Below are 12,839 nucleotides of genomic sequence, written 5' to 3'. Positions count from 1 at the left end.
TAATATTTTGTTTAATTTTGGTAGGAATACAGATAATTGTAATAAAATATTCTTAAAATGTGCTAATGCCTCTATAAATAATATGCTGTTTACTACCACGGTACACATATTGAGAGAAGCACGATAAAAACAGAGTGTCTGTTTCAGTTCCAACTATACTGAATAAAAATAACTATTATTAATTCCATGCCAAGATATAAATGATGACTTCACAAAGAGAGTCACATGTCAATTTTTACCTGTCTTCGGCTCCACTGAGAAGTACGGCTGTCCTTGCAGGATGCTGTAGACCACTCGGGCGCTGTTGCCATAGGTAGGATCATCAGCATCCGTTGCTGTCACTTGTACCACTGAGGTCCCTACGTGCCAAACCCAAAACCAATGAATTAAAAACTCCCAAATGCCACAAAACATAAGAACTCACAAAATGCTAAAGATTCGACATTAGATTTGTTTTTCATTTTTCACTTTTCTTATTCTAAGGTGTATGAAAAATTGATATTTTTTTTGCCTGAGACAAACCCCAAAAGATGATAAATGATAATTAATCCCTCAGAAATATTTAAGGGACGTGAAAATATGTTGGCAAAAAAATAAGACTGATGATGCAAGCTAGGCAGGGATATATACTCAGAATAGGATGGGACTCAAATTTTAGGCACCTTATCCATCAGGGTCGGGTAATAAGTTTTTATCAAACACAATCTCTGTAAGTCTCCATCACTGTCTAGAAGGCAGCATGACAGATACTAGCATCTTAACACTAAAATCATCGAGGCAACCTCACTGCTGAAGCAAAGTAAAGCCAGACAGAAAATGAAACTTCATTAGCAGAATAAAAAATATTAGATTGATACATTTAACTGGATATTAAGTGGCTACTCTAGCTCTTCTGTAGTAGTTTTATCTTTTATTTGTTTTCACTAATTGATTTAAACACAAAAGCATGAAATGAATGTTTAAACCAAAGCCTCCCAAAGGAGAAAAAGCATGGCAACTTGAAAAATCGCAACGTTGGTTGCTTTTCTACACTTCATATGATAAGATGTCATATTGTTTCTTCCTTTTACTATGCATTCACTTACTCTATATGGAAAGTATTTAGTGTGTTAATTCCATTTGGAATATCATCTTAACAATATTAGCTACTCACATTTGCTTAGTTTAATATCTAAGCACATGCTATTTTATCATTTATGTCCTAGCTGATGGGGACAAATTACTTTCTGTATTCTTTTAAGGTTCAAGTTCGTTTCTAATAAATTCTTGAAAATATGGCATTTTTTAGTCTAACATCTCTTTTAGATATATTCCTATGTAGATCTCCCTTTCTAAATGCCTTAAATAGGTCATTAATGCCCATCTTATTATAAATCTGTTCTTTTGTCCACATTATGACTTCCCTTACCAATTCCATTTTATTTCAGGTTGAGTGGATATTGTGAAAATACATACATACACACACACGACCATTTTTTAAATTCTGAAGATGTATTTTTTTTATTTGATAGACTTAGGAGATTGTGCCCCAGGGATGCTTGGTAGGACCAAACAGTGAATGATGTATATTTTAAAATCTTTTTAACAATTAGATTTTTACTATTTTAAAATGTTAGAATCAATGACTTTGATGTTCTCTACTTCCTCTATAATGCACCATCTTTACAGCAATATTTATTCTGGTGAGACAGTTAAGTACTGATTTCCTACTTCACTGGAAAAGAAAACAGCTTGAAACAAATAAAATAATTAAAACTATACTTCAGTAAATTTGGCTGTGTAAATTTTTTTCTGAAGTGTTCGTTAAATAATTTGCTATACATACACACGCACACAGACACACACACACACACAGACACGCTATATTCTCATGCTTATCTATGCTCTTCTGGGCAACAAATAAGCGATTTCAGGGGTTTATGAGTGTATTTCAAATCTCATAATTCGTTAAGTCTCAATTTAAAAAAAAAGGCCTGAATAATAATAAATACTGAAACCTTGTGTTGTATATACCATACTATTCAGTGGCTATTATAACTGGTTAGAATTAAACACTGATAAACTGACTTACTATAAATCCATAGGATATATTTTACATAGACATTTATTGTTCTTAGGCTCCAATTTTGATATTAACCAAGTGATCTCAACTAGTGTCAAGTAAATCCTGAAGACATTAAAAAATCATTTTCTAAAAAGTTCTGAACCTGCTGAAATCAATCAAAACAACTAAAATAATTTACATGTGCACATAATAATCATGCTTGTTTGATATCAGAGTGGCACCACTGGAACCAAAATTACAGTGCATTATTCAGCCTCTAGGACAAAAAGCTCACATTAATCCAGTTTGCACTGCTGAGTTCTACCTAGGAAAGAAAAACCTTAGCAAGCCCATGAAGACTGCCCAAAATGCCCAGGAGAATTATGGCGTTGAACTGAATTGCTTAAACACACCTCAAAACCTCTTGTTTTTCTAAACATTACTACTTTGGGGAGGACATGCCTTCACTTTTCTCTAAAACCTCCCAAATCTTGTTGTTGCTGTTGTCATCGTTGTTGTTTTTGTTTTTGTCATTAAACGAGCAGCAGGAAGCACTCTGAAGGTGTGGGCTGTATTGAGAAAGCGTGAACAAGCCTGTTTGGTCAAAGAAATGTTTACATAGAAGATAATTACAGTGAGATGCTGCCACGGCAGTACAGAACGTTTCCTGACCACAAGCATCGATTCCTCGGGCTCATTTTCAGTTCGTATTTCTTTAGCAGCTAGAGCCATAGTCCCAAAATAATGTTCCATCTCCAGTGCGATAGGAACAGAAATTTAGGGTCACTAAATTGTGATTCCCCTAAAGGACACATATAATACACATCTTTGCAATTCCAACTCCCCTGCATAGCAGATGTATGGATCAAAAGCTGGAGCGAATGCAATGACTTTTATTTAAAGTAAAACAGATCACAACCAATCAGTCAAGTAAAACAAATCACACTGGGTAAAATTTTTAAGTTAAAGACTTGAGTGGAAATAGGTGTTAAAAAACAAGTTCAATTTCCTTCAATACTATAAACAACAGGAAATAAAATACATAAATCAACGGGTCTCTATTTCAGCCTCATAATTTTTTTTATTATTTTGTAAAATCATCCATACCTAAATTACCTACTGGCTGAAAACTATTCCAAAGAACACCTAATAAGTGGAATTTAAAAGAGAGTTTAATAGAATTTGAAATACAGTATATACTAAAGGTAATATACTTTCTATTTTTCCAGTAATGGGGCAATGTCAAAAGGCCTTTGAGTAAAACAGCCTTGTTTTTTTATACATCGCACACTGAATATCACTTATCATTATAAATTCAGTATAAATTTTCATTCATTTAAATTTCTGGAGAAATTACAAAAAGATTAGTGATGTCAGGTGGATGGACATTTATGGGTTCAAGTGTACTCAACAAGCAAATAGACCAGCTGATCCAAATGTTAGCCTGGCTACATTGACGGCCTGCCTGATACCCTGGCCCCAAAGAGATGCTTAAAATAGTGAATTATTATCCTAACACGGGGAGAAATAAAAGTAATAGATCATCACAGGGCTATGTCTGAATGATTTTTTTTTTTTTTTTTACTTCTTAGGCATAATTTGAATCATTTTTTTAATTTTAAATATAAAATTAAAAAAGGATGGTAAGACCTATGTAATTTCTTGAAGACACTGAGACATCTGTGTAAAAGGAAGAACTTCCTAATTTTCCATAAAAATAAAATAACGGTGTCAAAAAATAGAATTTGGATACTGGGTACTAACATGTCTCAAACATCCCCTCACCCTAAATAGCAATTTCTATACAAATACTAATGTGATTTTTCCCCAGTATTTATGATGATTTAATTTTAAATACAAACCTCCTAAAATCAGACAGGGCAAGACCAACTTGCTCCTTACTTACCCACAGGAGACATTTCGGGAACTCCTGCAGTATACGGGCCATCCAGGAATTTGGGTTCATTGTCATTGATGTCCTGAATCTTGATGACAAACTCGGACTCGGGTTCCACAGGCCTGTTGGTGAGGCGGTCCAGCGCTTGGGCTCGCAGGGTGTAGTAGGCCTGCTCCTCGCGGTCCAGCCTCTTGGTGGCGTGAATATCGCCAGTGTTCTCATCAATAATGAAAATGGAACTTGCCCCTTCGCCTGACAAGATGTATTTGATGGAACCATCTCCTTTATCAACATCAGAGTGAAGCTGGTGAAAAATTCATGTGAGATGAGATTAACTTACAAGAGAGTCAGCGATACGGAGATACGTAAAAATAATTCTTACGTCAGGCAGCAGCACATGAAATTTTATTGTTCTTGGAAAGATAAGCTGATGCGTACTGTGCACAGTGGAAAAGGCTATTAGAATGTGTCAGCTTGCCCTTGTGAATGAGACAATTTCATTTCTTCCGTACACAGTCTCATTTCCAAAGGAATTTTACATCATTCCCAAAGTTAGGAACTTGTTGTAGTGTTATTTTTGATTTGGTCTGTCCTTGCCAGGTTTAGTCATCTTCTTTGACCAGAGCAGACATTCAGTAAACATGTATAATTGGTCAATTTGATCGTATTCCAAGCAAAGGGACTTGCTATAGAACATCTGTAAATTTAGATCTAATATATTTTTTAATATGCTTAGAAACCGCCACATCCTTTAAGGGTATCTGTCCCTCCCACCCCCACAACTCTTCAGGATTATTAAGTATGGATGGATGTCCAGTCACTAAATTGGTCTCCAAATCCTGTTCTATATTTTAAAATTTGAAGCTGAAAAAATATTACACTGCTCTCTGAAGTAGGAATTCTAAATCAATATGTGCCTAAGACTTCAACTAAAACCTTTCTTGAAATACCAAGAACTGCATTAGATTTGCATGATTAACCCCGGCTTCGGCTGCAGGGGCAGCACCTACTGATTTGCATTTCATATCTGGAACTGTCCCTTCTGTATGTCAGAACATTATGTTGAACAGAGGAACCTGAGGACACTCAGAAATAATTACATATTTCCCTGAACTTCATAACCTGAGAAATACAGCACTCCATCTGTAATTTCAACAATCTTTCATCCTCTATAACTGCCGTGATTCTGGACTGCAATTAGTACAAACGCAAAAACCCAGTTTACCAAATAACAAGGCTGTTCACTGCCCTGCAGAACTACCTTTAAGTGACAAGGTGCAAAAATAAAATAAAATATGGGAAACTTAGGCACGTGGATGCCCAGTCCATTTCCATCCTCAGCTGTTGAGGATACCGCTTTTGTACCATGAATTTCTCTAAGTGATTCTTCCATTGCACTGTAACAGCTGTGTTTATAGTCAGCTTCGGAATATTTAAATACCTGATTTATCCTTTAGTTTCTGTAGTTTTCAGTCAGGATGAAATGATACAAAAAAATTAATTTCTGGCACAAGTTTTAATTTAGCTTTGTTCAGTGTGGAATTAGCTAGTGAATCACTCTGCAGCATGATTATCTAGCATATGGAGAAGTTGTGTTCTTGAAATATAATGAATTATTTAATTTTCTTAAGTCATTCTCAGGGTGACTATTACATATATATCTCCCTCTCATTTAAGATGTGGCAAGCTAAGAATTACTATAGTTTGAATTACTGAGCACTTCCCATGTGCCAGGAACTACTGTTAATGTTCTCTACATAGTAACTCATTTCATGCTCACATTGACTGACTTATTATTCCTTTAACAGATGAGGAAACTGAGGTAGAGAAAGTACCTTGCCTTGGTCATGCTGCCAGGTCTCTGTGGCAGAGCCAGGAGTATGAAAACCATTAGGCTGGCAGAAAGCCCATCCTCCACTCCCTACAATGGGGATCCTGCCTCTGGGGGAGGAGCTGTGTCCTGTGAGGTGAGGACATTAAAGCTGCTCACATTAATGGACAACTCAGGGCAGAAGGGTACAGGCAACTGCCCCCACCTGATCATTCCCCAAATCTCAAAGACAGTCAGTGCTTCCAGGGGCTTCCATTAACACATTTTACAACGTGCCATTAGGGACCTTTCTTGACATCACAGGACAGCAATAAACCACATTCAACAACACAGAGCAAAAACTTGAGTGCAGGGACAAATGCAGATGATAGGTGAAAATAAGTTATTTTTAAGCAGCTAAAACCTCAAGCAGTCCCCCCTACACACATGTCTCACCGTCATTCTCCCAACCCCTCCTTGCCCTTGATGATCACAGAAATAAAGAAGTTATACACAGGCTGTGTCTTTAATCAAAGGTTTTCTATCTCTCTAAATATCATGGGGGGCTCCCATTTATGGGACCAGCCCTTATGATTCATTTAACTAATTCCTGTCAACTGATTGCTGTCTTCACAGCATGGGGATACAACGTGTCCCTGGGGTGCTCAGGTAAGGGAAAGAAGGTGCATTCCTCTCAATACAAAATACACATGAAATCCTGACCCATCTTCAATCTGAGCTCTGATGACATATCTGACATTATGTGGTATCTTAGTTGTTCTCCATTACTGAGAGCATAAGAGCTGAAAGGTTAAAAAAAAAAAAAAAAAAGGTTCATATTGCTTGTTTTTCCAATCATTCAAGGATCAGAATTCTTCTCTTCCACCTCTAACTGCCACCACCAGCACCATCACCCCCCACACATACACAGACACACACACACAAAGACACACACACATATATCTATTGCAGGAGCCCCAAAATCTACCACCCTCCCCATCACTGACACTTTTCTCCCACGTGGGACCACCACTAGGCTTGTAACCACTGCCAAAATTCATAAACAGAAAATTGTCGTGAGTCTCAACTCAGTGTCCTTGCAAGGTTAGTGGAAGCATTCGCAGTTGAAAGTGGATGACCAACTCTGATGGTCATCTTAATTATGTTAAGATGGATATGTAATTATCTGATGATTCAAGACATTGAATCTGTGAGGCTATGCCCACTACCCTAACCTTAATAGGTGGAGTGAAACCCACGTTGTTAGAAAAAAACTACTATCCTTTCGTGCTGAAAAAGCATGCTCAGCAAAGAAAATGCTGCAAGTGTAGAAGGACTGAATGGCATTCTTAAGTTAAGACACGTGTCTACATAGCCCTTCCCCCAACAAACACACACAAACACAGGTACACTCACACACAGTCTTTGTAAATGATGATTATGGATAGATAGGACTTTCCACACTGAAAACCTCTGACCAGTAAAAAAAAAAAAAAAAAAATTCTATGTTCCCATAATATGGTAAGTGAACAAATAAGCAATAAATGAAATACACAATAAAAAACAGAGATTTGCATTCTATTTGAAGCAGAGTAGAACTCATGATGTTATGTCTATTTCACTTGCCAATATCCTTGTAAACATGATCTTGTGATTCATCTAAACAATAACAAAATCTTGATTAATCACTAAACTTACTTTTACTGTCTGTGTCCCTAAATCCTTTCCAAAATATTTGTTGTGACTCCAAAGTAAACATTTACATTAAATATATATATTGGCAAATGAGCACAAACAGCAAGGAGCATAGACCTCTTAGCTGAGTCCAGCTCACAATAAGGAGAAAGAATAAGTAGGGAGATGCAAGTATTATACGAATCCAATGTCACTATGTCAGCACTGTGTACGGTAACAATGGAAGAAACATGAAGTTACTGGACTCAGTCATAACCTACACAGGCCAGGATGCACAGCACACTTCACACGCACCTGAAGTACAAACTGTGTGATAATCCATTAAGGCTCCATCATCCCCCATTTGAAGGAATACACACTCATTACCTCTAACATATCAACTTCCCTGGTGGCCCAATGGTTAAGAATTCACCTGCCAATGCAGGGGACATGAGTTTGATCCCAGGTCCGGGAAGATCCCACATGCCACAGAGCAACTAAGCCCGTGCACCACAACTACTGAGCCTGAGCTCTAGAGCCCGTGAGCCACAACTACTGAGTCCATGTGCCACACTGAAGCCCATGAGCCTACAGCCCATGCTTGGCAACAAGAGAAGCCACTGCAATGAGAAGCCTGCGTGCAGTGACGAAGACCCAACACAGCCAATAAATAAATAAATTTAAAACAAACAAAAAAACCTCACATCATCCAGGCTGTTACAGTGCATGCCAGAAATGATCTCCCTAACACACACACTGAGTTGTGTCACACCCCTCATCAGATACATTTAATTGCTCCCCATGCTCTCTGGGTTTAATCTAAACCTAAGCACGCAGCTCCATGTGGCCGTGTGCCGTCTCCCCAGTCTCTCCTTCCCATCACATCCCAGAGGGCCTTCTACATCCCAGGCACATGGGACTAGTTACCACACCGGAGCAGAGCAAGCACCTCCATTCTTTTACAGACGTGCCCTCCATCATCTTACCCACCAACTGACAACCAACTCTACTTAATCCAAGTTCCCTTTTACTGAAGCCTTAACAATCCTATTGTTTGAATTTCTATGCCCAAATACCTTTAATTCTGCTTTATATTGAAAATCTGGTTAGTTGTTTTCCTACCCAATCCCACCTTTAATGTATAAACTCCTTAAGAGCTAGGTTCTTTTTATCACCATACTCCACATTCTCAATAAACAATGTGTTGTAGTAAATTTAGTAAATTTATAATCCACTTTGTAAAACCAGAGGGCTCGTTTTATTTCAATTTCTATCCTTTTATGTTTTAATAGCATTGATGAAAAAGAAAACCAACTAAACAAAAAACATCCTATATCTCTGGTTTATTCTCCTTAATCCTCTGAACCACCGAGGTGGTGTTCAGACACCTCGTTTTCTATGCCCAGGGTAACACTTGCTCATTGGTACCTTTGTGTTCCCCAAGAGACAGAGCCCTGGAGAGACACACACTTTCTTATTCCTGTTTCCCTAGGTCTTATACAGTACTACACACACACACACACACACACGTGATTAAAGAGGGTTTTATAGACCCTTGGATGTCCTCAGATGGCAGAATCTCATGTCCTTGATTAATTCTTTTATCCACCATTTACTTTTTCAATTTACGATTGTAAAGAGCAAAACTAAAAACAGACCAATGCACTGCAGTTCCGATAATTTTCTTATTTATTTAATCAACTAGGGCCTGATATAAACTACCTGATCTAGCCCTTGCGATCCATCTTAAAAAGTCTGAAAAATGGAGAATATTCCTCAATTTAGCAAAGACTGAAGTAAAAAAAAAAAAACCGATTCTAAATATTGACCAACTTTTCTTCCCTCCAGGAACATCTTCAATTCTACTTGTTATTTGGTCTTACTGCTGATCTTGTCTTTACTCTCCTGATCCCCTCCTCTATAAAATGGAGATAGAAAAGCCTGTACTTGGACTTCATTGAACACTTGTGACAACTACTTGAGATGATGCAGTAGGATGTAATTCATAAAGATAAATTACTATAATGTCAAGATTGTATTTATTAATTGTTTTGCCTTTGAAAGCATATTACATTTTCATGTCACAAAAAAGAACAAATGTAGTCATAAGATGAAACTATTGGGAAAGAGATAATGTTTATCATGAAAGTTTTGACACTAAAAATATAAAACTAAACAAAAGCCTCTGTGATCCTCACTGACTATATACGATGATGGAAATAATTAGTGTCATATTCAATTTTGCTATGATGAATATCTGAATAAAATGTACATTTATTTTTGTACATTTGTGTACAAAAATGGAGTGATGGCTGAACAAAAGTACACATATGTTCCTTTGAACAGCATGTTAATCCACCTGAGAATGATTTATACTAAATACGAGGCAAAAGATTTCTAAGGTAAATTTTCTACCATTGATTTACTTATTACAGATTCTTGATTTTTTTTAAGTTTAAAAATATATTACAGATTGTTAGAACTCATGAGGTTACTTTTACTAAACTTTTACAAGGTTAAAATTATTAGAGGGCAGTTTTAAACAGTACTTGGCAGAAATAAAACTGCTTGAATATACACATTACATGCAAGTTTTCTTTTCTCATTATGCTTTTTAATAGATATTTTCCACATGCCACTGGATACCATGTAATTATCAAGCTGCTGAAGAAATATTACAGATGAAAACAAGTGTATGAGTCTTTTTTTTTTCTGGTTGAAGTATTCCTAATTTATAATTATCACTGTGGTCCAGGGTAATGGAACACAATTTACTTGTGAATCATCTCTGAGGAAGATGCGTGATTTAAGAAGTACAGGTATTCATTCTTACACATAGAGTAATAAAGGAACAGAATACAATTCAGGGAATATTTAGGTAAGGTTAAAACTGCCAAGAAAATCTCATTTCTTTTTCTGTTTTTAACCAATAGTAAATGTTGAAAAGGAGGGATGACTATGATTATTTTCATCCTCAGGAAAAGTTCACACTAATTCAATGGCGATAAACATTCATTCTGAGGTCTCAGTTCATACTGAGAAGCAGTGGTACAGATGCCAGGTTCACGCAAAGGAATCAGAAAGCGTTTCCACTCCACTCCTCATCCTGCTGCCTTGATCACACTTAAATCCCAGTTTATCTCTGGTTATAGATCAGCATCCTAAATGTCCACCCAGCCTTGAACCCTGAAATGAGGATGAATTGAAGCAATGCATTTGGAAGTATTTTGTAAAATGTCACTTTCTATCCCTATGTGAGTCCACAGGAAGTTGTACAATGAAAGTACCTGCCCTTCCTTAGTGGGGGAAATCTTGTTTTTGTTTGAAAAAGTTCTACATTTCTGTCTAAGGCATGGTTACTCGAGCTTCACGTGAAGAGCCACGTCTTTTTCACCGGAGACTGAGTGATCATAACTCAGACAAGCATTTTCCAGTCCACACGGCTACGTGCAACTCCCTAAAGAAAGCCCCTCAGCACTCATCTCATCCTCTCTTGGGTTGCTGCCTCCAGGCCGCATCCAAAACCTTCAACCAATTCAAAGAATCTGCCTGGAGGGACTTTCCTGGTGGCGCAGGGGGTTAAGAATCCACCTGCCAATGTAGGCAACACAGGTTCAATCCCTGGTCCGGGAAGATCCCACATGCGGCGGACCAATTAAGCCCATGCACCACAACTACTGAGCCTGCACTCTAGAGCCTGTGCTCTACGACAAGAGGAGCCACCACAATGAGAAGCCCGTGCACCACAACGAAGAGTAGCCCCTGCTGCCACAACTAGAGAAAGACTGCACGCAACAACGAAGACCCAAAGCAGCCAAAAATGAATGAATGAATGAATAAATAAATACATAAATCTAAAAAAAAAAAAAAATCTTCCTGGAGTCAAAATCTTACTGATCAAAACTCCTCATGGCCTAATTTAGTTGTGAGAGCATCGTGTTCTCCACTTCACGGCTCTCATCTACCACCTTGCACACTTCCAAGTCGTAAACCAGAAGCAGTTAGAGAGCAAACAGCTGGACAGTTTCAGCTTTCTTCTCAGGAGAATAACTTTAAAGTTTGCTTTTTTAAGTGGGGGATGAGCAGAAAACGTATGTCACAGGAGGCCAGAGCGGTGCTAGGAAAAGACAAGTCCCAGGACTGGGTGTTATCTGTCCAAGTCAAAGTGAGTATGGAAATTGAGAAGAAGAGCTTAGCAACTTCCATAGCCATTTTACAGAGTAATGTCTCTTGAATCCAACAATAATAATGAAAAAAGGGGGGGATTTAATTTTTTAATTGAAGTAATTCATTTTTGATATAGTAGCAAAATTATTAGGATGTCAAAACGAAGTATGTCCTGAGTTCTTAAAAACAAAGCAGCTTGCTCACAAACAACAATAAAACTTAGTCTTTTACCATGGATCAGCTGAGAAGAACTGGGTCAGTGGAGAAAACCCTATGAGAAAGCTCTTTTGAATGCCTGTAGCCAGTCATCAGCCTAAAACCTCTTTTCCTGTCCTAATATCAGGGAAGACTGGAAGATACTGGCCTCCATGGAGGCACAGGGCATTCTGAAGAGCCATCCTTAAGATGGGCACAGATGTTTCACACATGGCATTCTGGAGAAGGCATTCACATATATGTTGCAGAGGATAATAGCATCATGTGTTTGCAAAATATTTCCTGAAGTCTTCTGCACATGGCCTGTGTGTTCAAAAACAGAAACAGTTAAAACAATGGAAATATAATCTTGAAGTCTACTTTTGGGGGAGAGAACTTCAACACTCATCTGACTGAAGAAGAGAAATTCTATTTGCTAACAAAGCAACCGACAAGGGATTAACCTCCAAAACACACAAACAGATCACGCAGCTCAATATCAAAAAATACAAACATCCCAATCAAAAAATGGGCAGAAGATCTAAATAGATATTTCTCCAAAGAAGACATACAGATGGCAAACAAACATGAAAAGATGCTCAACATCAAATCATCAGAGAAATGCAAATCAAAAAACCTCAATGAGGTGTCACCTCACACCAGTCAGAATGGCCATCATCAAAAAATCTACAAACAATAAATGCTGGAGAGGGTGTGAAGAAAAGGGAACCCTCTTGCACTGTTGGTGAGAACGTAAATTGGTACAGCCACTGTGGTGCACAGTATGGAGGGTCCTTAAAAAAAAACTAAAAATAGAGCTACCATATGACCCAGCAATCCCACTCTTGAGCATATACTGTATCCGGAGAAAACCAAAATTCAAAAGGATGCAGCACCCCGATGTTCATTGCAGCACTATTTACAATAGCCAGGACATGGATGCAACCTAAATGTTCATCAACAGAGGAATGGATAAAGAAGATGCAGTATACATATACAATGAAATATTACTCAGCCATAAAAAGGAACAAAATAATGCCATTTGCAGTGGC

General features: G+C 37.7%; 1 protein-coding gene across 2 annotated transcripts in view; it reads right to left on the bottom strand.

Moving 5' to 3' along the window:
• CDH7 (cadherin 7) overlaps positions 1 to 12,839 on the bottom strand; it is a 123,388-nt gene that overhangs the window by 63,105 nt on the left and 47,444 nt on the right. For both annotated transcript variants that reach the window (XM_057699083.1, XM_057699082.1), the window contains 2 exons: positions 3,951 to 4,245; positions 240 to 359 (listed from right to left, as the gene is read on the bottom strand). In XM_057699083.1, coding sequence (XP_057555066.1) covers positions 240 to 359; positions 3,951 to 4,245 — 415 coding nt within the window. The remainder of the gene's footprint in view (positions 1 to 239; positions 360 to 3,950; positions 4,246 to 12,839) is intronic.

Source organism: Hippopotamus amphibius, chromosome 11, assembly GCF_030028045.1.
Source record: "Hippopotamus amphibius kiboko isolate mHipAmp2 chromosome 11, mHipAmp2.hap2, whole genome shotgun sequence".
Lineage (NCBI taxonomy): Eukaryota > Metazoa > Chordata > Mammalia > Artiodactyla > Hippopotamidae > Hippopotamus > Hippopotamus amphibius.
The sequence above is the reverse complement of the archived record's forward strand: the minus strand, read 5'-3'. Positions and strand labels throughout refer to the sequence as shown.